Source organism: Rhinolophus ferrumequinum, chromosome 10 (assembly GCF_004115265.2).
Source record: "Rhinolophus ferrumequinum isolate MPI-CBG mRhiFer1 chromosome 10, mRhiFer1_v1.p, whole genome shotgun sequence".
Classification (NCBI taxonomy): domain Eukaryota; kingdom Metazoa; phylum Chordata; class Mammalia; order Chiroptera; family Rhinolophidae; genus Rhinolophus; species Rhinolophus ferrumequinum.
Window position 1 is genome coordinate 28998630 of NC_046293.1, and position 23812 is coordinate 29022441.

Below are 23812 nucleotides of genomic sequence, written 5' to 3' on the forward strand. Positions count from 1 at the left end.
ACAATTAATTTAATAAGAATGAGAGTGTGATGAAGAAGGAATGAAACATAAATTAAAATATTATGATCATACTGAGCCCCTTATGAAGTTGTGCAAAGCAAGAGAAAAAAGAATGTGTCTTCTGGATATCCTTCAAGTATTTTCTTTCTGAAAGAAGAAGAGTTATTCTGAATGTTATACTTACTTGAATAGATCCACCAGAATAATGACAGTGTCTTCAGCCACTTTCTTGTCACCCTTGATGCTGTTGAGGAAGTGCGGTTTACCACACATAACAATCACTGGAGGAGAGAGAGCAAGACAAGGAGAGAAATACACAATGGTCTACACACAAACAAGGAGGGAGCCAGGTGCCTGACTCTGAATCCAGTATGTCCATGCTACGTTTATATTTTAAGATTAAAACCAATTCCTCAAATTACTTACCCCCCTCCTTTTAAAAAATTTACAGTCACAGCAGAGCTGCATGGAAACTCGGAAAGAATTCTCTCGTCCATACACTTAATTTTACTGATTGAAGGAGACCGAGCCAAGATGTCAAAGGGTTTAAAGAACTAGTAGATGACTAGGAAATTACTAGCTCTGATATTCAAGTGTTGTGAGTTCAATTCAGTGCTTATTCCATCACACCAGGCTGGAGTCGTTACAAAAACTATTTTCATTGATAAGTGAAGTGTACTTCACCATTTGTAAAGTGGTTGAAAAAGATACAGTGTAAGTTAATAAGAGAATTTATGAAGTTTTCCTAAGCAACTTTCCTTAGGTTTTGTTTGTAGCTTCTTAACTCAGAACTCAGTCTGAGTGATTTTAATGATAGCATCCAATCTGATTCTATAATCGCAGCCACACTTCACAAATGCATGATTTTATCAGTAAGAGGACTTAGGGGACACTTCATTAGATCTTTTTATATACTGTATTGTGCAGATGAATCATAAACTCTTTAGGGACATGAATAATTTGATAGTTCTTTCTCATATCTTGGCCAATGTTTTGCAAATGGTAGGTTCTTAACTGGGCAAATGCTTAATAATGATGGTAGATGATGATTTGAGTGATACCAGGAAATCCTGCCAAGCAAGCATTTTCCTGTAGAAAAATTCTCAGAGTTGATTCCTTTGCTCCTGATATATTCTTATTTGTAAAGAGAATTCTGTGGAAAGTGAGGCAAATCACCTAATAATTTAGTGATGATGATTTTATCCCATTAGCCTTTCACACTTGGTCTATATCTGGGAGATCATTGGGCAGGTGAAATACAAAGAGATTAAAGGAAAGTGATACAATCTTTGCTTACCTTGTAATTTTGCTTGAGGCTAGAGATCAGTAAATGTATCTTCTAGGTCACCGGGGACCAGGGTTCAGCATGTTTGAGGAATTGTCATAAATCCACCAATATATTATTGGAGGTAAACTTAAAAACCAGTTTACTGATGGTGGGTAGTGATAACATTTTGGTTTATAAAAGCTGGATTTTATCATCATTGCTTTTATGATGTTAATATATTAGCTCAACCCTACTTTTCTAATTTCTCTCAGACAATAAGGTTTAAATCAACACAAGAACAATACAATGGAGTTGCATGCAACTACAGATCTCCCAAAAGATAAAAAATAACTTGAGATAATGATGATAACTGTGGTGGTAGATTTGTCAAAATGACTCGTAAGGAAGCAGTAACTGTTAGAAAGAAGTGGGCAAAACATTGTCTTCACGTCCCCTTACCATTGCTTTTCCTGTTCTGGTCCATTAAGATATCCTGAAACTCGTCCTTTCCCCTCAACATATCCTTGACGCTAAGTTTCTGAGAAAAATAGGAAACTCCAGCCTCCAGAGCATTGAGGTACCTAGAACAGAAAAAAGAGAAACTCAAAGAAACCAGCTTAGTTTCTTCACAGCCTTCCACGCCATTTGCTCATTATTTACCGATCTGTCTGGGACTTGTTCATCTAAAATTCATTTCCACTATTAACACAATAGATAATACACCATGTGATAACACGGGTTAGGATTGTGGTCATCTAATTTAGTGAAAATATAGGGCAAGTTTTAGGGAATCTTCATGTATGTATACAGATAGTGGACGCTTGGCGGGGCCTTTACAATGGCTTCCTGCTATTTGCTGAAGGAAGGTGCTCCTCGGCTCTATAAATCAGCCCTATTATCACAGAGAAGTTGAAACCTCTGAATCTACAGTACAAAACTTCAGAGTTCATAGGAATCATTTCTCTTCCTGTGTGAAATAAACTTATGTGTGTTCTAAGTTCACCCCAAAGTTTCTAGGGTGAGGTCTTAGGGTTGACTGTAGTTCCCTAGATGTGCAATCCCAGTGGTGCCATCCCTCAGTCTTCTGGGTACTTTTGTGGAGAGAGACTGCAGAGCTAAGCAGCAACCTGGAAGTACAGACAGGAGTCCCATCAAAGGATTCTCTCTGCCACCTTTGCTGGAGTGGAGTGACGCTTGCAATTTTATGTTAGCAATGGCACCCATTATCCTGTTCTCTGCCTACCCCTACCTTACCCTCTGAAAAGCTGTGAGCGAAGTGATTTCTAACTACTTGTTGTAGGTATATGCAGAAGGTACATTCTCTGGTGTCATATCTTTCACTGTAATGTGAAAGCATTAAGTCTGGCTTTCATTTTCCTAATGGCTAAATTGGGGATCATTGTACCTATTCTCTTTTCTTCAAAGGGTTTACTGTGAGGAATCAAGAAAAATTAACCTGAATGTACTTTGAAAACTAGGAAGAGTGTTGCAAATGCAATACATGCTGATTATATTTATGATACTGTGTTGCCTTTGGCCCCTTTCTTTTGTTTGTGTGTAAGAAAGTGGGCTGGTATGCACCCCTAAGGCTGTTAAAGATAGAAAGTGCATCTGATAGTAACCTGCTATGAGTCTATGGCTTCTCTCTGTGGCAAGTGCCAGAGAATATGAAAGATTCTGCTTACCAGAAACAGTCCTCAGTCTCGGTACTATTCTTGAAAACATATGCAGTGTCCCAGGAAAAAGGTTTAAATGGGAATGTATTGTTTTTCCAAAAGTCAACCAAGAAGTACATCAGCTTCCTAGCTGGAGACATCAACCTGGTTAAAGTTTCTTTGTAGTCACATGACAATCCAAAACTTCCAGCTGAAATCATGGGATACTTCAAATCTGTGTCAAGGCTATGCCAAGAGGTGGAAAGAAACCAGTACCAGGATTAATTTAAGGAGCACAAATAAGATCCCTGTTTAACCTGTTTCAGCGTGTGGGTATAAATGGTAAGAATGAAATAGGGTCATTCAAGTAGGTTTCTGACTTATGTAGGTGTCCCTCTCATACAGGTGAACTTTAAAGTGACATTTATTGAACTTATGCTATGTTCTAAGCACACTAGAGGTGTCTTCATGTATCTGTGGCTTGGTTACTCTGAATAACGCTAAAATTAGTTGTCATTTGGGCTGTCATAACATCGGGGCTGGGTCATATGGACTTTGGGGAGTAGGGCTAGGAAAATAGAGGGCAGGCCTTTGTAAAGTCCAAAAGATGCCCTCTACACTTTTCCCTACATGCATTGCCTTGTTTCCTCTCTCCTGTGGTCTATCTTTGAGACAGACATCAGATGAGGATTGTAGAGTTGCCCTTCCCCTGCTCAGCATATGGACCTTCTCATAGCTCCTTAAAGGTATGAAACTTCATTCTCCATCAGGGGTTTGACAAATGCCAGGAATGCTGTTCCCTGCCCCTTTGCCTGGCTGACTCTTGCTCATCTATCAGATCCTAGATTAAATATCTCTTTATCCATCAGGAAAACTATCCTTGATATCAAAAACCAGGTAATTATTTGGGTGAGCATCTGTTTAATACCTGTCTCCTCCACTAGACCACAAGCTCCTTGAAGTCAGGAATCCTGTCTGGCTTGTTTGCCTCAGTATCTCCAGTCAGCCTGGTTCATATGAAGGTGCTCAATATGTGTTTGACAAAGGAAGGACAGCAATATCCCCTTCCATCTTTAGTGCTCCGCTCAAGGTTTCACTGGGTATCCTGCTTGCATCTCAAACTTCTCTCGTTCACAGCTAAATTTATCTTGTATTTTTATCTCTCAGAATTATTCCTTATTCTAATTTTTTCATTTCTTTTAGTGTTTTGAGATCTCAAAAACTTTTGGACTACTTTCCTCCCCTTGCCCCAATATCCAATCATTATCAAATGCTATTGATTCCACCTTTAAATATATTTAAAAGTTATCCTCCTTGTTATGTCAGCGGCTTTCTTGTTGAACAGGCCCTCCTTCTCCCCTGCTGACTTTCCTGTCATCAGTCTCTCCTTATGTGCTCCTGTGTTTCCTACACACTGTTGTCAATTATCCTTCCCAAAGTTGAGCTGCTTCTTATGGGACTTCCCTGCTCAAACTTAATGGTTAATTAAATACAACAAATCATACATGACTAATAATCTAATCAAATATGACTCTTTCATGACCTCCCAAATATAGCCCTACTTAATTTCTCTAGTTTTATCTCTATTATTCTCCAACGCCTCGCTTGCATACCAGTTAATACAGACTTCCACACATTTTCTACATATCCCTGCTTCTTTGCTTTTACACATACTTCTCCCTCTGCCTGGCTGATGTGCTGATCCCCTCATCTCTACCCATTAAAATGTTACCCATTCTTTAACACACAATTTATATACCACTGCCTTCATGAAGTCTTTCTTCTTGAAGTTTAATTCTCCCAACCGGAGTTGACCATTTTCTCTGGTCCACAGCGTCTTGTTTGTACTTCTCTGATGGAACCTATCTCACTAAGCCTTGTATTGGTCACCAGTGTCCTTGTCACCTTTATTTCACCAGGCAGGGGCTATGTTTTACTTCCTTCTCTCTGTACCAACAAAACTAAAGTGTTTCTTTGCACATGGCAAGTCCTCATGAATGGTGAATCGGTTTCCTCAAGCCTCCTTTCTTTTTGGGCACACTCTATAGCAGTGTCAATAAGTGGTCAGGAGTGACGTCAGAAACATGGTGGCATGCATGCTCCTTGATGTCTCCCCTGGAAGTCACAACAAGTTGAACAGCTATAATTCAACAAAGGATTCCCTACGCAACACACAAACACATCTGAGAGACCCGTGTATTGAAACATCTGAAGGTGGGTGAATTGGGGTGAGCAGGGGAGGACGGACGGGAGAAGTACAGAGACGGAGACTGGTGGACGTAGCCTGGAGCTCACTGTGGTCCCAGGAGAGGGGAGGATTGAGACTATAGGTAAACCTTCTGTGGCCTCAGCAATTCTGTGTGAGGGATCAGCATATAATACAACTGACCCAGCAATCTGGGCAGACACCTCGGGACAAAGACCAAATACAGAAGTACAACTGTGGTCTAACAGCCTTACTGTCAGGCAGAAGACAAAGCCACAGAGTCTGGCCACCTCCCACACTCTCCCAGAGCTCGCCTCTCCCACACCCTCCCAGTGTTAGCAGCGGGCTCCAGAAAGAATGGTAGCAGTATCAGATTAAAGAGCAGAATATCTACAGCCCTGAGAACGGGAGAGATAGTTCCTGAGCAGCAGATGCACACTGAGGCTAATCCCAGTGACAAGGAAGGAGTCATAGGGGAGAGGCAGCTGTGGTCTGGCAGTCACCATTACTTGGAGGAGAACAAAGCCACAAACAAACTAGCCACGTCTCAACCCACCCTGCCCCCACCTTTCATGGCTGATGACAGGGGCACCCAAAGCTCCTGGGGCATACACCTATGCATCTGGCTGCAGGTGCTGCAGTGAGATTTCAGGGGCTCAGAACTCCATCAACCACCGCATCCTCCCATGGGGGTGGTGCCCTGAGACTGAGGCCACCTGGTCCCAGAGGAGACGCCCATCTCCCCAGGACATCTCCCACTGCACGAGAAGCCAGAACAGGACAAGAGAAAATAAAACACTCCAGCACTGCCTACTGGGAAGAAAAAGAATAACACACACACAAAAATAAAACTACAGATCAATATTTCTGGTGAATGCAGAAGTAAAAATCCTAAACAAAACATTAGCAAATCGAATACAACAATACATTAAAAAGATTATACATCACAATCAAGTGAGGTTCATGCCAGGGGCACAAGGATGGTTCAACATAGGCAAATCGATCAAAAAAGAAAGAAAGAAAAACTCATAGATCCAGACAACAGTTTAATGGTTACCAGAGGGTAAGGAGAGAGAGGGGGTGGTAGAAGAGGGAAAACAGGGTCAAGTATATGGTGATGGAAGGAGAATTGACTCTGGGTGGCGAACACAAAATGCAATATATAGATGGTGTACTATAGAAATGAACACTTGAAATCTATATAATTTCACTAACCAATGTCACCCTGAAACATTTAATAAAAATTTTTTAAAAAGGAATAAAAAAAAAAGTGGTCAGGCAAGACGACAATTGGGAATGAGTACAACGAAGAGCAAGATTCTATATTTGTCTCATTTTGGTATGGAAGATGGGCTTAAAAAGTGCTTCTGTGCTGTGTGTCTACATTGTGCTATAGGCCAGAGCATCAGAGTCCATTTGTACAGCTGGGTGTCAGGTGTGAGAAGCAGACTTTGCAAAAGAAATTTCAGAGGTCGAATGTTTGCCCTCCGAAATCCATTTCAAGGGGTCCTTCAGCATAGTTGTTTCTGACAGAAATATTTTCATTCTAGAATATATTGGAAGCTTCTTTCTAAGTGGATAAGGGCACTGTGCAAAGTACTTTAATATGTTATTCACATAATCCTCAAATAACACTATGAAATAAGTACCCTGCTACTTTCTCTACTCACACAGACTGACAGCTGGAACAGAGCCCTGCTCATGCCCTAGGGGGCTGCCCTTTTTTGTGTTTCCATACTCTGCTCAAACCGTGTTTCCCTGAAAATAAGACCTAACTGGAAAATAAGCCCTAGCATGATTTTTCAGGAGGACATCCCCTGAACATAAGCCCTAATGCGTCTTTTGGAGCAAATCTTAATATAAGACCTGGTCTTACTTTCGGGGAAACATGGTATTTTGTGAATATTTCCTTGATTAAACTTCTCAAATTATTCAAAGTCAGTGTCTTCCCTGTTCCTTGCCAGGACTCTGACATTTGTTTTAACCTATACCGTGTTGCCTCTCAAGCTCAGGTGTTAGTAATTAAACCTAAACAATTACTGTCATTCCCCCTACACTGAGAAAAAGGTAGAGTTACCTGGATAGAGGAATGATAGTTATGGACTAGTGACAAAATACGAGGGCCTTAACACCCCTGATTGTATTGCCTTGACTAGACTGTTGTCTGATAAATCATTTACACACTGATATCCCATCTTGACTTCAATTCACAGTGGCATTAAAACAACAACAACAAAACAAACTACTTACTACATCTGGAACGTGGAATATGTACACGAGGGCCCCATGAGGACACAGCCCATTGTTTTTTCAGTCTGTAGAAGGAAAAAAAAGAAAACAAAAAACTCATACCTAAAACTGAAAAAAATTAATCAAAGCAAAAGGAGGAGCAAAGGGAAGGCTCCCAGAAGGTTAGAAAGTGGGCCGATTAAGATGTTAGAAAGGAGCAACATATGGTACCTCGGGCTGGACAAGGGGCTGCTAAGGGATCAAGAAGTCTGACAGAAAGGTGATGCAGTGGGTGGAGGGAAAATATTCCATTGACAGTGAGCTAACTGCAGGTGAACCTGAAGTCTTTTTCAAGAGGGGGATATGCATGATGGAATAAGGAGTGGCAGATGGGCACAGGAGTAATATCTGTAGGCCAGATTAAGGAGGAACTAGTTTTGGAGATGCTTTGGAGGGAGTGGGCAAGTTTCAGTTTCAGGGAGAGCTACAAAGCAGGGCTAAAGAGAAAAAATTGCTGTATGACCAGTTGGGTGACAATAGAGCTTATTTCTACTATTTCTCAAGGGGAACATGATAAGGAACATCCCGTCCTTGGTTTTAGAGAACCAGGTCATACATCCCTCTGTAGAGATCCAAGGAAGAAGTGCACACTCCTAGAATCGTAAAGTGGCATTTACTAAACCGCCTTTGCTCACTCCTCAAGCTCCCAAGATTGAGACTGACTGCTGTAATCAACCCCTCTTCCTGACATGGGAGTGGCCTATCTGGTTGGTGTGATGTTATTGATTCAAGTTTGAAACCATGGCTCTGCAACCAGTGCCCTGCTTCGTGGAGAGCCTTTTCTTAGCTTTCTGTCGTAAAGGGGGTATCTCGTACACCTACTTGCCTGTAGAGAACTTGGAACATTCTCTAGCTCCATAAAGCTCTGGTTGGGGCTGGGAGTTGGGAGGAGGGACTGTGAAAGAATCTCTCTCTTCCCCTCTCTATCCTTTGACATTACATTTATTACTTCAAATTAGGTTTCTGATTCAGCCCTATGCAATTAATCTGTGACCGAATATATGTTGATGACATGAAACAGAGATCTCTGGTGTAGAGCTTTCGAATATATTTTTAACAGGGCACTTCAGGTACTTCTTAAGGGACACAAAGCAAACCAGTTACTATCAACATTTCAATTTAAAAATTTTTAAACAAGTAATCCCTAAATACCACTAAAAGTGTACGGGTAGTACATAGCTGATTCACCCCAGTCTCTTGGATTCCTGGAGGGCCCTTGCCACTTGGGAAATATATAGGGATAAAGTTAGAGTGCCCAGTCTTCAAATCACTCAGCTGTGTGGTTAGAGGTGACGTGAGAGAAGCTCATGGACAGGTACCCAAGTTTCACACTGTGATGGTCCTGTGCCAATAGGGTGTGAGCTCTACCTACAAAGGCAGATACTTACTGCAATTTTCTTGAGTATGTCGAGGCCTTCACAGGTGCTACTCCGACAGTCATTTTTCTTATAAATGTCACTGTCCGAAACGATAAAGCTAGCATTCACAATCACATTTATGCCTGTTATCCAAAAATGAGGGAAAAGAGAAAACTAGTGTTATTTTTCAGTAGTTCATACCAGCCAGCCGTGAGATTGACCTTCTGCCAATTGATCCTGGGGAAAAATGGATATCCATTTTCAGACCTAGGAATATTTGAGCTCTGAGTTCTTATATTACTCCCTGTCACTTCTTTCCTTTCTCTGTCTGTCTCTCTGAACAGCTTTATTGAGGTGTAATTTTCCCCTCCCTAAAAATCACCCACTTTAAGTATACAATTCAATGATTTTTGGTAAATATACATATATATTTGTGCAACCATCTCACAATCCATTTTAGAACATTGTTGTTCTCTTCATCCTCTTTTCACAAATTTAGACTCAGCAAGTCTCCTCTGTGGGCCTGAGGAGTAATAGGAAAGCAGTGACGCATACATTACGATACTTGTTCCTTCATGCTCCCAAGGTGCTGGTTCTGTTTGCTGCCAGTGTGCACATTTGCACCTCTGTGGTTTGTCCTCAAAGCCAAAGCGAACTGAGCCACCCCATTCTTGCCCAGGAACTTTGGATAATGGATCATCTTCAGAGGAGGGCAAGAGCACTGATGGTAGTATCATTGGGAATTGCTAGGCACCACATTTTGGAAGGGAACAGAGAGAGCGCAGAACCATTTGACCAAGCTCTGTCTCGTACATTTTATTCTCCTTCCAATAAAAAATGTTCAGGACAAATGTCTGATTCCTCAGCAGAGATGTCTTTAATTTTGCCAAGCCCTTATACAGGAAGCCTGGAAACAGCAGCTGCTAGTCTGGTGGCATAAAGTGATTTTCCAGGTGTTCTTGCACATGCCATTTAAATTTTTCTCAATTGGTTCACTCACATGTAAAATAGGATTAAAACCAGGTTTGTCAAATGTGGTGATTTTAATTTCTTCAAAAGAGTAAAGGATGTCAACAACAGAAGTTATTGTTCTCTGAACATCCAAATTAGAATATTTTAAACATAGAGACCTGTTGGCAAACAACTACTATCGGAGAGTATGTGTCTTTTTTTCGGAGATGGAAAAGTCTTTGCACTTCTATAGCAACCTCAGAGAGGTGTCTACCAACCAGAGAATATTTTATCTCTTGACTTTTGTTTTTTCTTTTCTTTTTTTGGGGAGCGGGGAGGTAAATTCAAGAACACTTATTCTGATAAATAAAGATGGCAGCACTTTGTTCAGTAAGACTAGCAAATTGGAGAGCTCAATGTAATAAGACCAGTCAGAGAAAATTCATGGAAGAGGTGGGGTCAGTGATACGTTGAGTAGCAATTAGCGCTTGAGTGTAGCTCTGTGCCAGCCATAGTGCACTATGCCCTTCATCATATTCAATTCTCATAACAACAGGGAGAATATAGGGTATATGAAGCCAGGGGATTAGTATGAGTGAAGCTGTAGTGGACCTAGAGCAATGGAGAGTACATGTGGAAAGTCGTAGAAAATTGGGATGGAGAAGACTTTTGGAAAGCAGCAAGCAAGAGGAGTCAGGAAGTGAAGTGGAGGCCAGTGTACAGTCATATGATGAAAACAGGGCTTCAGGAACATAGCCACACTTCCACTGTTACTGCATAAGATAGTGTCTCCCCTTCAACCTCCTGTCGCCATGAGGGACACTGAAGAAGACTCACTTTTAAATCCTAGGGTTGAGGCAGCCCATGAAGGGCACAGCAAAACCCAGTTATAGATCCTGCACAGGGTCTGGGAGAAGGGGAACTAACATCTATTGTGTGTGATCATGGACAAACAACTTCACTTCTGGGGCCCCAGTTTCTCATCCATTAGTCATAGAACAGAACTGGATGCTCTCTGTTACTATATGACTAGTATTGGGCTATGGATGTTTGCAAGCATCGTGTCACTTAATCCTCCCCTGACTCCCATGAGGTTAATATTTTATCTTCTTAATTTAAAAATGAGAAAATGGCGGTCTAGAGAGGTATATTAACTTGTTTGGAATGGAGCTGGGTTTTGAACCTAGGGCAATCCAATTCTAGAATCTGATTTGCTGTAGAACAGTTCTCAAAGTGTGGGCCATAAATTCCAGTGGTACCTTAAGACTCTTTCAGGATGTCCAGGAGGCCAAAACTATTCTCATAATTATGTTAAGACATTCTTTGTTTTTTTCTACTCTCCTTCTCTCATGAGCTTATAGTGGGGTTTTCCAGAGGCTATATAATATGTATTATTTCAACAAATATATGCAGAAGCCGATATGAGAATTCAGCCATTTTCTATTAAGCCTGACATTAAAGATTTGCAAACATGTAAATCAATACCATTTTTCTCACCTATTTTTATTCTTTGGGTTGAGAAATACAGGTTTTCTTGACAAAGAAATTTTATGTTAACAGATAAAGTGTTTATAATTGTTGTTTAAATGAATCAATAAGTAAATATTTAAAACATTTCTCCGTTTTCATTTCCAATACAGTAAATGCTGATAAATGTAACTGCAGAAGCAAAACTCTTCAGAGCCTACAATTATTTTTAAGAGTACAAACAGGTCTTGAGATCAAAAAGTTTGAGATCCACTTCTGTAGAACATACTGCAGTATGTATGCTGCTGCCGCTCAACATTATATGGTTATGTGAACTGTTTTGGTTTCATATGCCTTTTATCTTCCCCAATCCTAAATGATTTCTCAAGAAAATACCGAACATTTTTCAGGCAATGGAATGACTTCCATGGAACGACAAATCAAACGACTTTTAAAATAAGCAGTTACTCCAAGTGCTGTTTCTCATCCCTGTCCTGCCTGCCTGCACTCCCATCCTACCATGATATCTCAGTCCTGAGAGGATGAGCAGAATGCCATAACATACAGGGCGATCTCAGAACCCTCTCTCTCCTATCTAGGGCTTTGAGGATGGGGTTGGATCAAAGTAAATCTGGCCTTGAGTGCTGGAGTCTAGGAAAGGGTCCCCCTTAACACATGAGAGAATGTGGAGGTTATGGACCAGGTGTGTTTAGCCATGGAACATACATCCAGGAAGAGCTGATGTCCTAAAGTTAAAGGAATTTCATTTGTTCACATTTTCCACCAAATCCTATCTATTCTTCAAAATCCACAAAGGTTTCCTAAGTACTAGGAAAAAACATTGATCTCTTCCATTTGGACATCACCCACCATATTTGAACGTTTAATTTCTACAATTTAGCCTTTAAGTATATTGTCATGGAATTTTCCCCAAATACTACTAATAAAATTTTCCCAAATAATAAATAATATTTAGGACATGAACCTATCCTGCCCTCACAATCTGCCCTTTTAGAATTCATTATGCATGAACATTCATCCAACAAAAGGCATCAAGTGCAAAAATTTGGGTATCATTGTTTATCTTTCACTCCCCCAAATCTTCCACTCATTTATTCCATTCAACAACCTCACCATTAATGACTCTATTTTACAAGTGAGATGAGTGAAACTTCGAGAGAATAAATAACTCACTCAATTAGTAAATGATGAAGCAGCAGTTGAAATTCAGGTTATATGAGTTCACAGATCAAGATCTTACCAATACATTTTACTGTTTATTTTACGTGCCTGGTAACTTGTTTTCCTAAAAGCAGCAACAACGTAGCAACAACTATAACATTAACGTCCTCAACAAGACCAACAGTAACAGTGACAACAATAAAAACAATTGCCATTTATTGAGTTCTTACTATGTTTCAATCACTGTACTCCATACTTTATATGAATCTCCTCATTTAATTCACACCATATCCACATGAGGTAACTGCTATCTATTGTAATTTTATAGGTGAGGGTACTGAAGCTCAGAAATCTTGAGAAACTTCCTCAAGGTCACTGGTGCTAAATGGTTGGCTAAAAGGCTAGAATGTGAACCAAGAGCTGTCTGATTCCAAACCTCTAATTCTAACCATAATGTTCCACGGCCTTATTTTAATGAGAAAGTTTGGGTAAAGGTGGATAAAGATCTTACAGTGGCAATATGATACACTGTGTTGAATCAGACAGATACTGTACGAGTTTGAATGTCATTTGAAACAGACAACCTGTTTAATTAACTTCAGCAAAGTTATTAAACCTCCACTGTGAAACACTGCCAACAATGTCAATCTTACAGAGCTGGGGTGATTAAAGAGATTATATATTTTACCTAGCACTTTATAGGTATTCGATAAACAAGGAAACCAAGGCTCAGAGAGACCAAGGAAAATCATTCACCCAGGGCCACAGAGAGTTCTGAGGTAGGGACATGAATCCAGGTCTTCAGACTTTAAATCAAAATGTTCTTTCCATTATTATATACTGCCTCAGTAAATAAGAGGATTTTATTAAATGACCTCCTAGTTCTGTCTATTTACATCTGATTTCAGTCTCAGAAATAATTGAAAAAATGTATCTGCACAAAAGAAAGTTATTATGCTTATGTGATGTATGATACCTGTTGTTATTACCACAGAATTTTAAATAGATAAAATTTAGAGATACCTTCCTCAAAACCATAATTAACCATTAAGATGCATGAAATATCATTGACTCCGTAATGATACTTTTGTCAATCTAGTCTCAAAGAATGCGAAAAAAACAAAAACATGAAAATGTTTGGTATAGTATTTTTAAATAATCATGAGACATTAAAAATAATAGCATATCCTATAATACATAATTATTAAATGATTTGGAAGAACATCTACTCCAAGGGATATTATACATCCATTCACATGGTGCTATGAAGATTATGCAGCTATAGGAAAGTCACTTGTAAAATAATGTAAAGTGAAATCAGAAGGATATAAATTTTTTTCTGTGGCATAGTGATCCCAACCATGTTCTTAAAAACAAGAAACTGAGAAGCATGTGAAAAGACACTGGAAACATCCGGGTGGCTAGAAATTATCAGGAATGATATTTTTCTCTTCATTCTACATATTTTATCTAATGTTATAAAGTTCACTTTAATAATTAAAAGATACAGTGAAGAACTGCAACACTGAATTTGATTGCAAATTTAATATATTGACTATGTTTTATAATAATAGCCACCAGAGATGTAAAGAGTAAACAGATGGATTAAAAATCCCAGAGAAAGATTTGGCATCGGTATGAATTTCACTCTCTTAATTCATCTTCTCGACTGGTAACCTGTGAAATCTCAGGTCCAGACCAAATCTTGCCTCTGAGCAGCAGTAGGAGGAAACATGATGCCTCTTTGAAACTGAACAATAGATCTGGTTTTTAATGAAATGCCATCTGGGGCATTTCACCGCTGTGATCACCTGGCAGTCCCTAATGGGGGCCATTCCCAGAGCAGGGTGGATTATAAGTAAACTCACTGTGGTAGGACTCAAATCCTTCTCTCTCCCTTGAAATAGACAGCGGGTGTGGGACAGGCCCTTAGAAGGTTGGGTGATCAGGCAAAAAATGCTAGGTCTTCAATTAGCAACGCTGTGACCCCAGAAGTGGTAAAAGGGAGGAGGAAGACTCTGTTTCTATATTCTTACCATCACTATTCAGACGTTTTCTCACTATATCCATTCCCTGATTCACGCATCTTTCAAGCTCTTCAGGGATGTCTCTGGGAAGGCCGAGTTCTTCATCATTAGGACACTCATCTCGTAGCTGCCATTCTTGCATTTCTGTTTCAATTCGGAGGTCCAGGACATGAGTCCTGGAAGGAGGAGAAGTGAACAGAAAGCCAAGCCCAACAGTGGTGTCTTCATGACCTCACTCACCTCGGAACCATACTCCTTGTGTTCACTTGTTTTACTTTGGGCTTTTAGGGAGACAGAAACTCCAGTTGGACAACCTCTAGCTGGGTCCCTCGGTCCACTCTTCCCCACGCTCCTTTCTGGTCATGCCCCACTAGTCACGTGGACCATACAATAAGCCTGCTTGCCAGTAATTAGCAGCTACATTATGGTAGGCGATAAACCAAAGTTCACTTTGTGTGTTTGCTCACAGAAAGATCAGAGTTGTAAATAGGGAGATTACCTGGGCCTCGCCCAATAAAAATACATCAACTTATGACACATCACTGGGAAGATGGAAGAGGGAAGTATAGTATATACATAAAAAAGCTTTGTAAAATGGAAAACAAGGTCAAAGGGCTTACAGGGACTACTTTTGTTTAGGTTATAGCTGCACATTGAAACTGAATCTTTAACTACAAAGAGCTGTTTTACACTCACCCAGCTTTTTCAATCAGCAACGATTTATTGAGACTTGACTATATCTTTTGGTCATTGGCAGGCATGGGGCATACAGTCATGCACAATGTTATACTAATGTCCTCATGGAACATACATTCTAGTGGGGAAGACAAACATGAAACAAATAATTATGAATAACCAAACTCGACAAAGAGAAAAAGTGTAGCGTGTGTAGGCAAACGTGGCAGATTAAAATCACCTATATTAGAAAGTAAAGGAAGCTTCCCTGGGAAAGAATACTGAACAGAAATTAGCTGAATGGAAAAAGAGGGAGGACATGTGAGGAAGGGGGACAGCTTATGCAAAGGCCTAGATATGGAAAGTGGCATGAATGTTTCAGGAACTGAAAGAGATACAGCATGGTTGTAGTGGAGATACCTAGGGGTCCAGTGGCAATAAAGGATGCCAGAGGAGTTGGCAGGGTAGGCCAAGGGGTTTCCTATAAGCCGTTAAGGATTTGGAACTTTATAGGAATGAAGAAAAGGATATGATCAAATGAATATTGTAAAGACCACTTAAGCTGCTAAGCAAGGAATGACCTGGAGAGAGGTGGGAGTGGGGACATGGAGCAAGTTAGGAGGCTATTTCTGTGGTCCCATTCAGAGGTAAAGGAAGCCTGGATGAGAGCAGTGGCAGTAGAGATGGGTTCAAAAGATATAAAAAAGTATAATAATGAGACTTGATATTTTATTAGATTTGGGGCATTAGAGACAGAGGGGAATCAATGGTGACCCCTGATATGCTCAGATGGGTAGATGGGAAAGCTGTTGACTAAGTTCTAGAATTCTGAAAGAGGAGCAGGTTTGAGGGAGAAGATCATGACTTCTGTTTTTGCACATGCTGATTTTAAGGAAACTGTGCAGGTGTTAGAATAGTTCCCATAGGGTTTTGGGAAGTGGATTGGGATCTAAACGGGGGTTTGGAAATAGAGTCAGAAGTGTAGCATGATTAATCAAATAATGTCATCATCTGCATCATTGACTTGATGACCACTTATGGCAAAATTCAGGTTTTAAAGTGAGTGACATCAACAAGATGAAGTGCCAGCCCTCATTCCTCCACAAAAGCAATGAATTAACAATTACACATTGATGAAAATAACTCTGATAGAGTTTTGGAGAACAGTGAAGAAGATGTAGCAAGCCAATGGAGCACAAAAAACAAGTTGGTTCCACTGAAACCAATCTATAAAGTCTGGAAGAGGTGATTGCTCCTTCAAATGCATAGACATCAATGCAAGGTTACAAGAAACATGAAAAATCAAAGAAACATGACACCACCAAAGGAACACAATAAAATTTCAGTAACTGATCCCAAAGTAATAGAGTTCTATAAACTGCCTGACAAAGAATTCAAAATAATTGTTTTAAAGGAGTCCAAAAAGCTACAAGAGAACACAGGTAGACAACTCAAACACATCAGAAAAACAAAACATGAACAAGAAGAGAAGCACAAATAAAGAGGTAGAAATATGGGGGGAAAGAACCAAATAGAAATTTTGGAGCTGAAGAATACAATGAATAAAATGAAAAACACAACAGAAAGTTTCAAGAGCAGACTCTATCAAGTACAGAATCTGTGACCTCAAAGATAGGGGAAGTTATCCAGTCAAACGAGAAAAAAGAAATAGAATGAAAAAGAGTGAAGAATGCTATGGGATTTGTGGGACATCATCAAAGAACTAATACATGAACTATGGAATTCGAGAGGAGAAAACAGAGAGAAAGGAGCAGAAAGCTTTTGTAAAGAACTAATGGCTGAAAACTTCCCAAATCTTTGAAACAAAATGTACATCCAGATTCATGAAGCTCAAAAGGCCCCAATCGAGGATACACCCAAAAAACACTACACCACGACACATAATAAAATAGTTGAACTTCAAGGAGAAAAAGAGAATTTTGAAAGCAGCAGTGAAAGGTGACTAATCACGTATAAGGGAACACCTATAGACTACCAGAGGATCTCGAAGCATAGTCTTGCAGGCCAGAAGAGAGTGGTATGATATATTCGAAGTACTGAAAGAAAAAACTCTGGCAACTAAGAATACTATGCCTGGCAAAATTATGCTTTAATAATGAAGGAGAGATAAAGGCTTTCACAGAATAAAGAAAAAAATAGAAAGCCTGAACAGACCAATCAAAAATAAAGAGATTGAATCAGTAATCAAAAACCTCTCAACTAGAAAGCCCAGAACCAGATGTCTTCATAGGTGAATTCTACCAAATATTCAAAGAAGAATTAATACCAATCCTTTTTAAACTCTTCCAAAAAATAAAAGAAGAGGAAACACTTCCAAACTCATTTTACGAGGCTAGCATCACCCTAATACCAAAGCCAGATAAAAAGATCAAGAAAGAAATCTACAGGCCAAAATTCCCGGTGAACATAGATATAGATGCAAACGTCCTCAATAAAATATTAGCAAACTGAATTCAACAGCACAGTAAAAGTGTCATACACCATGGTCAAATGGGATTTATCTCTGAGATGATGGATAGTTCAAGGTATTGAAATCAATGTGATGTACCACATTAACAAAATTAAAAACAAAAAAAGCCCACATTATCATCTCAATAGATGCAGGAAAAGCGTTTAACAAAGTTCAACACTCATTCATGATTAAAATTCTTCACAAAATATGTATAGAAGGAACTTACCTCAACACGGTCAAGGTCATCTATGAAAATCCTACAGATAACATCATAATCAATGGGAGAAAATGGAAAGCTTGTCCTTGAAAATCCAGTACAAGGCAAGAATGCCTATTCTTGCCACTTGTTTTCAACATAGCACTGGAAGTCCTACCTGTAGCAATTAGGCAAGAAAAAAGGAAGAAAAGGCATCTGTAAAAGGAAAACTTCCTTGTGTTTCTCCTTGACTCTCATGCTACTATCCTACTTCACTTCTGACACCAGGTGTATGAGGTTTCCACACATCAAGTAATTCTCTGATACCAGCTGGGTGTCCCACAATTTTACTCAATTCTTGCACTATATACCTGGAGATAATATCAGATCCCCAGGTGAAGGGTTCAATCCCACAAGACTGCCACCCTCAACTCCTTATGCACATTTGGTGGCCAAATTTGGACTCAATCTGTTTTTCTAATTCTTCATTTGTTGTTATTCCCACTTTTCGTAGTAGGAGAAAGAGTGGACTGTTTTTGTTTTGTTTTGTTTTTTAAATTTGGTTTGGAAATTGCAAATATGAGAGGAAGTCATGTCAGAGGGTAGATGAGGTAGATAACTGCCAGGTATTTTTAATTCAGATATAAAATCAGAAGGCAGATGCAGTTCTGGGAACCCTCTCATTATAGCATGTAACCAGGAAACAATGTTCAAATGTGAAGGACGAAGATAACAGTCTTTCCTGGATCCTTTAAGACAAAAATTATGTCTTCTTTATGTTGTAAAATTACTAGCGTGTAGGTCATAATTAAAGGGAGGCAGGTTCTGCTGGGAGATTTTCAAAGGTCAAAAGCAGTGGAACACCTGAGATGGCAGATTTATGAGACACACTCTTCAATAGAACACTAAACCTCTAATGATATGAGAAAAGAAGGGGAAGAGCAGCTGACAAGTCGCCTGCATGTGACACTCCTTGTTTCTGTCAACACTTGGGGTCTCTTTTGTGTGCTTCCCACTGAGATCCCCTTCTCACCTTCTTTGGGCCTGTAGGGACACACTGCATCTCTACACCTCTATAACAGTCGCAATGGTAGGTTACCGTGTCTCTTATCTCAGTGGAGATGCAAAAATGAGTTTTCAAAAGGAATTTACCAACTAATAGAACTAATGGAACTGACACATGAAAGTGTTTTCACTAAGCACAAAGGTAGAGATTCTGATCTGAATTTATTGAGGAAAAAAGACTACAGTAAAGTACATCTTAACTGATGATTTAATAGACTCATCAGATAACACACTGAATCCCAGAAGGCCTACAACCAGACACCAGCACTGCTGCTCCCTCAGGTTCGATCGTTTGCTTACCAGGGGCCCCTTGTGTTCGTGCCTAAATTTATGTATTACATTATGTCCTTGATTAAAAGTTAGTAATTTGATAGGAAAACTGTTAGAAGTTTTAAACAAAGGCAAATTGCTAAGAAATATGCTGGGGGCAAGACTGCTATAAAACAGTGGGGAATACGAAAAAAAACATTTAAAAAATTCTGCCCTTAGTGAGCTTGTCAATTGCCTTAAAATATCAAACACTAAAAATAGTACAAGATGCACGAGGGATGTGGTTTACTTAACAAAGCTGATTCAGAGTTCCAATCTCAACTCAAAGAAAATTCCTTGCCCTGAATAAATGAGTATAATATGCTTTGAGATAAAATAAAAATGTTAAGGTCTAAATATATCATTTTTAACGATTCCTGCTTGAACGGGTCCTATTTGCAATAGGGTAACATAATGCCAGATGCGTTCCGGTAACTAAAAGGCTTTCCTGAACACGCAAATAGGTTTAGAGATGCAAACCTTCTGAGTTAAGTGTAGAGAAACATAAATTGCTTTACATAATGAAATGAGGAAAGTTTGAAGTTCCCAGGGCCAATCCAGGAAGAAGGGAGTGAGGAAGAGAGGTAGAAAGAGAAAAGGGGAAAGGGGGCCAACAAGATGGCAAGAGGCTGGAAGCTACATAGAAAGAAATGGCCAGTGAGAGAGGGCCTAGTGGGATGGGGGTGAAGGACTTGAGGAAAGGATACCTTATGTCATCCATACAATGGCTGTTCACTGAGTGCTCTCTGACTGTTCTCAGCACTGGACTCATAACACAAATGAACAGATTCTGCCTTCATGCTAACTGTGTTCTAGTAGGAATTTAAAACTGATAGAACTGGTTAACTCTTCCCAAACCTTCAGTCAAGTCTGTGCCATATGTGACTTGCCTAACTGTGGGAATTCTGGAAAGGTGTTCGGGTCTGTGTCTAGAGCAATGGCATAAGAACAGGAACAGGGTGGCTGGATGAGTCTCAGAAGCAGGAGTTTCAAGTCAGACATCATTGTAGTAAACTAACTCAAGACTTCAGGATTTCATGAAGTATTGGGGAGGGTGTTTTGGATTTTCCACAAATATTTAATGAGATTCAATGTAATCTTATCTAGATCACAGGGTAGGTTGACTTTCCTGACACCCAAATCCCTGTAGTAGATGAGGCTTGTCTATCTAAATCCAACACCAGTGCCTGGGAGGCTTTGGGCTGACAGGTGTATTTCTTTTCCGGATGATACCTATTTTCTGGAATCTTCCCCTCCACCATTCCAGAGCAACTCTATTTGATCCTTGAGCCACGTCTTCCTCTTCCACCTTCTTAAGTCCATTTTGTACAGTAGTCCTATGTGCTCAGAAGGCGAGAGTAGGTGACTGTTACACACTTGTCAGACGTAGTTGGAAATCTGTGAAGTGTCCTAGTGACTCTTGGATTAGCACTTCTGTTCAGGTGGCTGTGTTTATAGATGATGAGACATATGTATTGGGAGACACTAGTAATGTGTCTTAGCTGTAATAAAGTTCGCTATGCCCTGGAAATAGCTTTATTTGTTTTTGCTTCGAACACAACAGAAGGAAACAGGCACAGTCTGTTCCCTAGGCTGCCAAAGAGTTTGGCTGATATTTCAATCCCGAAAAAAGAACTTTATTATCCTGCAGAGAAGCCAGATATTACTCTTGTTTTGTTTTTTGTTGTTTTATTCCTGGTGTGGCTAAAGGATTACTTCCTCGTGCTGTAGTTATATAGGTTAAAATGATGGCTTGAGAAAGAGGGAAAGAAGATAGTGATCTGTTCCTTGAACTGTAAACTCCTCAGGAACAGAGTAATTGTCAGTTTGTTTATTGATGCATCCTTAGCAGGTAGTTGGAAGGCAGGGCAAGCATTTAAAGAACAGAATGGGATATCTTGAGATAAATCGGAGCTCCTTTGAGTTCTAGAAAGCAGTTTGATATTCCTAAACAAAATACAAACAAAAACTCACAAAACTTGGAGCTAGATTTGAATCTTGTTTTAGTTGTTTGCTAATAAGCATATGAATTTCTGCAGATTATCTAAATTTGTTGATCTTTGGTTTTCTCATTTCTAAAATAAATGTAATTTCTATCCTAGCCAATAAGCCTGAGCTACAACACTTGTGGAGTTTGGACATGGGTAGGTGTGTTAGATGGTTAATGGGATTTGCCCAAACAATATTCACTTACCTGGGGTTGAAGAGCTACGCTGGAGGTGATTCATTCTCAGGGAACAGACAAGCATTGAACTGTAGTCTTTGTTCAAGGGAGAAAAGACCTGGCATGAAAAACAGAAAGAACAACCTGATAAAGTACTCATTAGAATATTAGTCATAGATATCATTGCCTACGGGCCCTCTAACATGCTCCATCACAGAAAGGAGAGGGGAGAGTGTTCCCCACTTGGTCAAAGATTGACACCTTGCTCTGGCACGGTGAGGGTCCTCCATGGTGGTGTCAAGGGCAGCTGGAACTGTGGCAGCACTTGGGGGGTGAGGGTGGGATTTCAATGTATTAAGAAATTGCACCTGCCTGGGGGTAGAACCTGCTGAAGACCCTCATGCTCAGTGGGCCCATAGCAATACCCAGGAAAAATAAGCTTAATGGACAACATTCAAGACGTGCCTAGCAACTCCTAGAAATATGTATTCATAGGAGCAACAAGTGAAAATGAAGTTACCACTGTTGTTGTGACTTTTGCAGTTTCCCATGTGGCAAAGTCTGGGTTAATTAAAATAGCAAATTGTAGTATAAAGTTCTTGGCATCTAGTAAGTGCTTAACAACTCTTAGTTATTGTTATTCCCTGATGCCATCCTCTAAACAGCAACAGCGACTACTCCTTCCTTTGTGCCACTTACGGCATAGTAGGCATATCTTCTCTAACTTTATTGGAGAATTTATTTAATTGAAATTAATTTAATTGAAAATTTCAAGTATATGCCCACTTTACTATTTTAGAAAAGATTGGTAATGGGAAGAAATTTCAGATGTATTCAAGAAATAATTTTTAAATTACCCCTGAAACAAATATTTGGAATCTACCACAGGAACAAGAATTTAAACTACATTTATTTGGATATGCTTTTTATTATCTGAAATATACAGTGAGCTAGCAGGATATATTTGAAAGAAAGAAGTCTGAAATGTAGAATGGTAGATATTTCTTTTCACGTTATGTATACTTTAGGAAAATTAATTTTTCAAATGTTTAAAACTTGGCAAAATTATTTGAAAGATGAACAATGCTTAATAAAAGAGGATTAGTTTTAAGAAGACCAACGGGGAGGAAAGCCTTCTTAATCCTTCAAGATTGTAAAAACTGTTTACCCAAAGACACATCATATTAAATGTATTAAATGGAACCACATTCCACACATATCATTTTTCTTTTAAAAATTGAAAGGAGTTTTGTAGTTTTGCTATTGGAATATTATATCCATCTTGACGTTGCAGTTGTCTTTTTGTATTTTGGAACCAAGACTTTTTTCTTTTAGGTCTCAAAAGTCTTTATAGGCTTTTAAACTCTGAGATCTAGACAGTGATGGAATGACCTGATAAGTAAGGACGTAAAATAGATAGTGAAAAAGAAGCCACGCCCTTTCATAGCTGGCACACACAACATCCCTGTGAAATAAGAACCGAGAGGATTTACATTAAAGTATTTGCCAGAGAAGTGGAAGCTAAGAGTCAACAAAACAAAGTACAAAGCTATAAATTCATCCGGGAAGAAAATACAATTACAGTGAAGATGTGAATGTGGAGGCTAGTGAGAATTCTTGGCAAAAATTTAGAGAGAACGCTGCAAGGGCGGGTTGAAACGTAAACATGAAATTAGCAGGAATGATAACAATGATGCTTGCATTTTATCATGAGAGAAAGAAGAAAATCAGAGCAAGAAATTTCTTGTGTCAATTTCCCTGTGTATTATTGCTGTATAACTGCCACCCAGGGTGAATGGTGCTATTGATGGGACTGTCTGCAGGACCCCCATAGAAAAACTGGAGACTAAAAAAAAAAAACAAGAGGTTATGTATCTGATGTTGAAAGAAGAATGGTAGAAATAACAAAATAGTTTTGCAGTTTAATGCTTTTGAGTTTAACTTCAGGAAGGAAGGAAATAATGACAGCAATTGAGATACAAATTTAAGTTCTCCCTGGTCCAGTTGAAGGGCTTCTAGAAACAGTGTACTCAGATGCAGAGTGTCAACAACCTAAAAACATCCAAACCTATACAGGCTTTTTATAAGAGTTTATTTAAGCCAAACTAGACGACATGCTGGGAAGCAAGATCTCAAAAATGCTTTCTAGAATGACAGTTTTGCACTTTGGAACTGACTTTTATACTTGTACACCTTGAATTAAGGAGGGAAAGTAAGAAAGATTTCATGAACTGGGAGAAAACAAGGCAGAGCAATCTCTATGATTGGATTACAGGATAATTAATAAGATGATTTGCTCTCTTGAGGGTGGTTACCCTTCTGAGGGAGATGGGGACGTGGGTCTGAAATAATTTTCCCTCTACTCTGCTGAATTTTTAGCTGAAACGCCATCATAAAAGACAGATTAACAAGAGAAAGACAAACAAGTTTATCAACATGCACACCTTATATATACACTGGAGATACCCAGAGATAAATGAGTAAGTTTCAAGGTGACTTTGAATTCACAATTAAATACCATCATGTAG

General features: G+C 39.4%; 1 protein-coding gene across 1 annotated transcript in view; it reads right to left on the reverse strand.

Moving 5' to 3' along the window:
• Positions 1-14783, reverse strand: part of GUCY2C (guanylate cyclase 2C) — a 72267-nt gene extending 57484 nt beyond the window's left edge. Inside the window, 7 exon segments of the mRNA XM_033116054.1 lie at positions 185-281; positions 1727-1848; positions 2953-3168; positions 7379-7443; positions 8806-8918; positions 14412-14459; positions 14462-14783. Coding sequence (XP_032971945.1) covers positions 185-281; positions 1727-1848; positions 2953-3168; positions 7379-7443; positions 8806-8918; positions 14412-14459; positions 14462-14630 — 830 coding nt within the window. The 5' untranslated portion in view covers positions 14631-14783.
• Positions 14784-23812: the final 9029 nt, after the last annotated feature.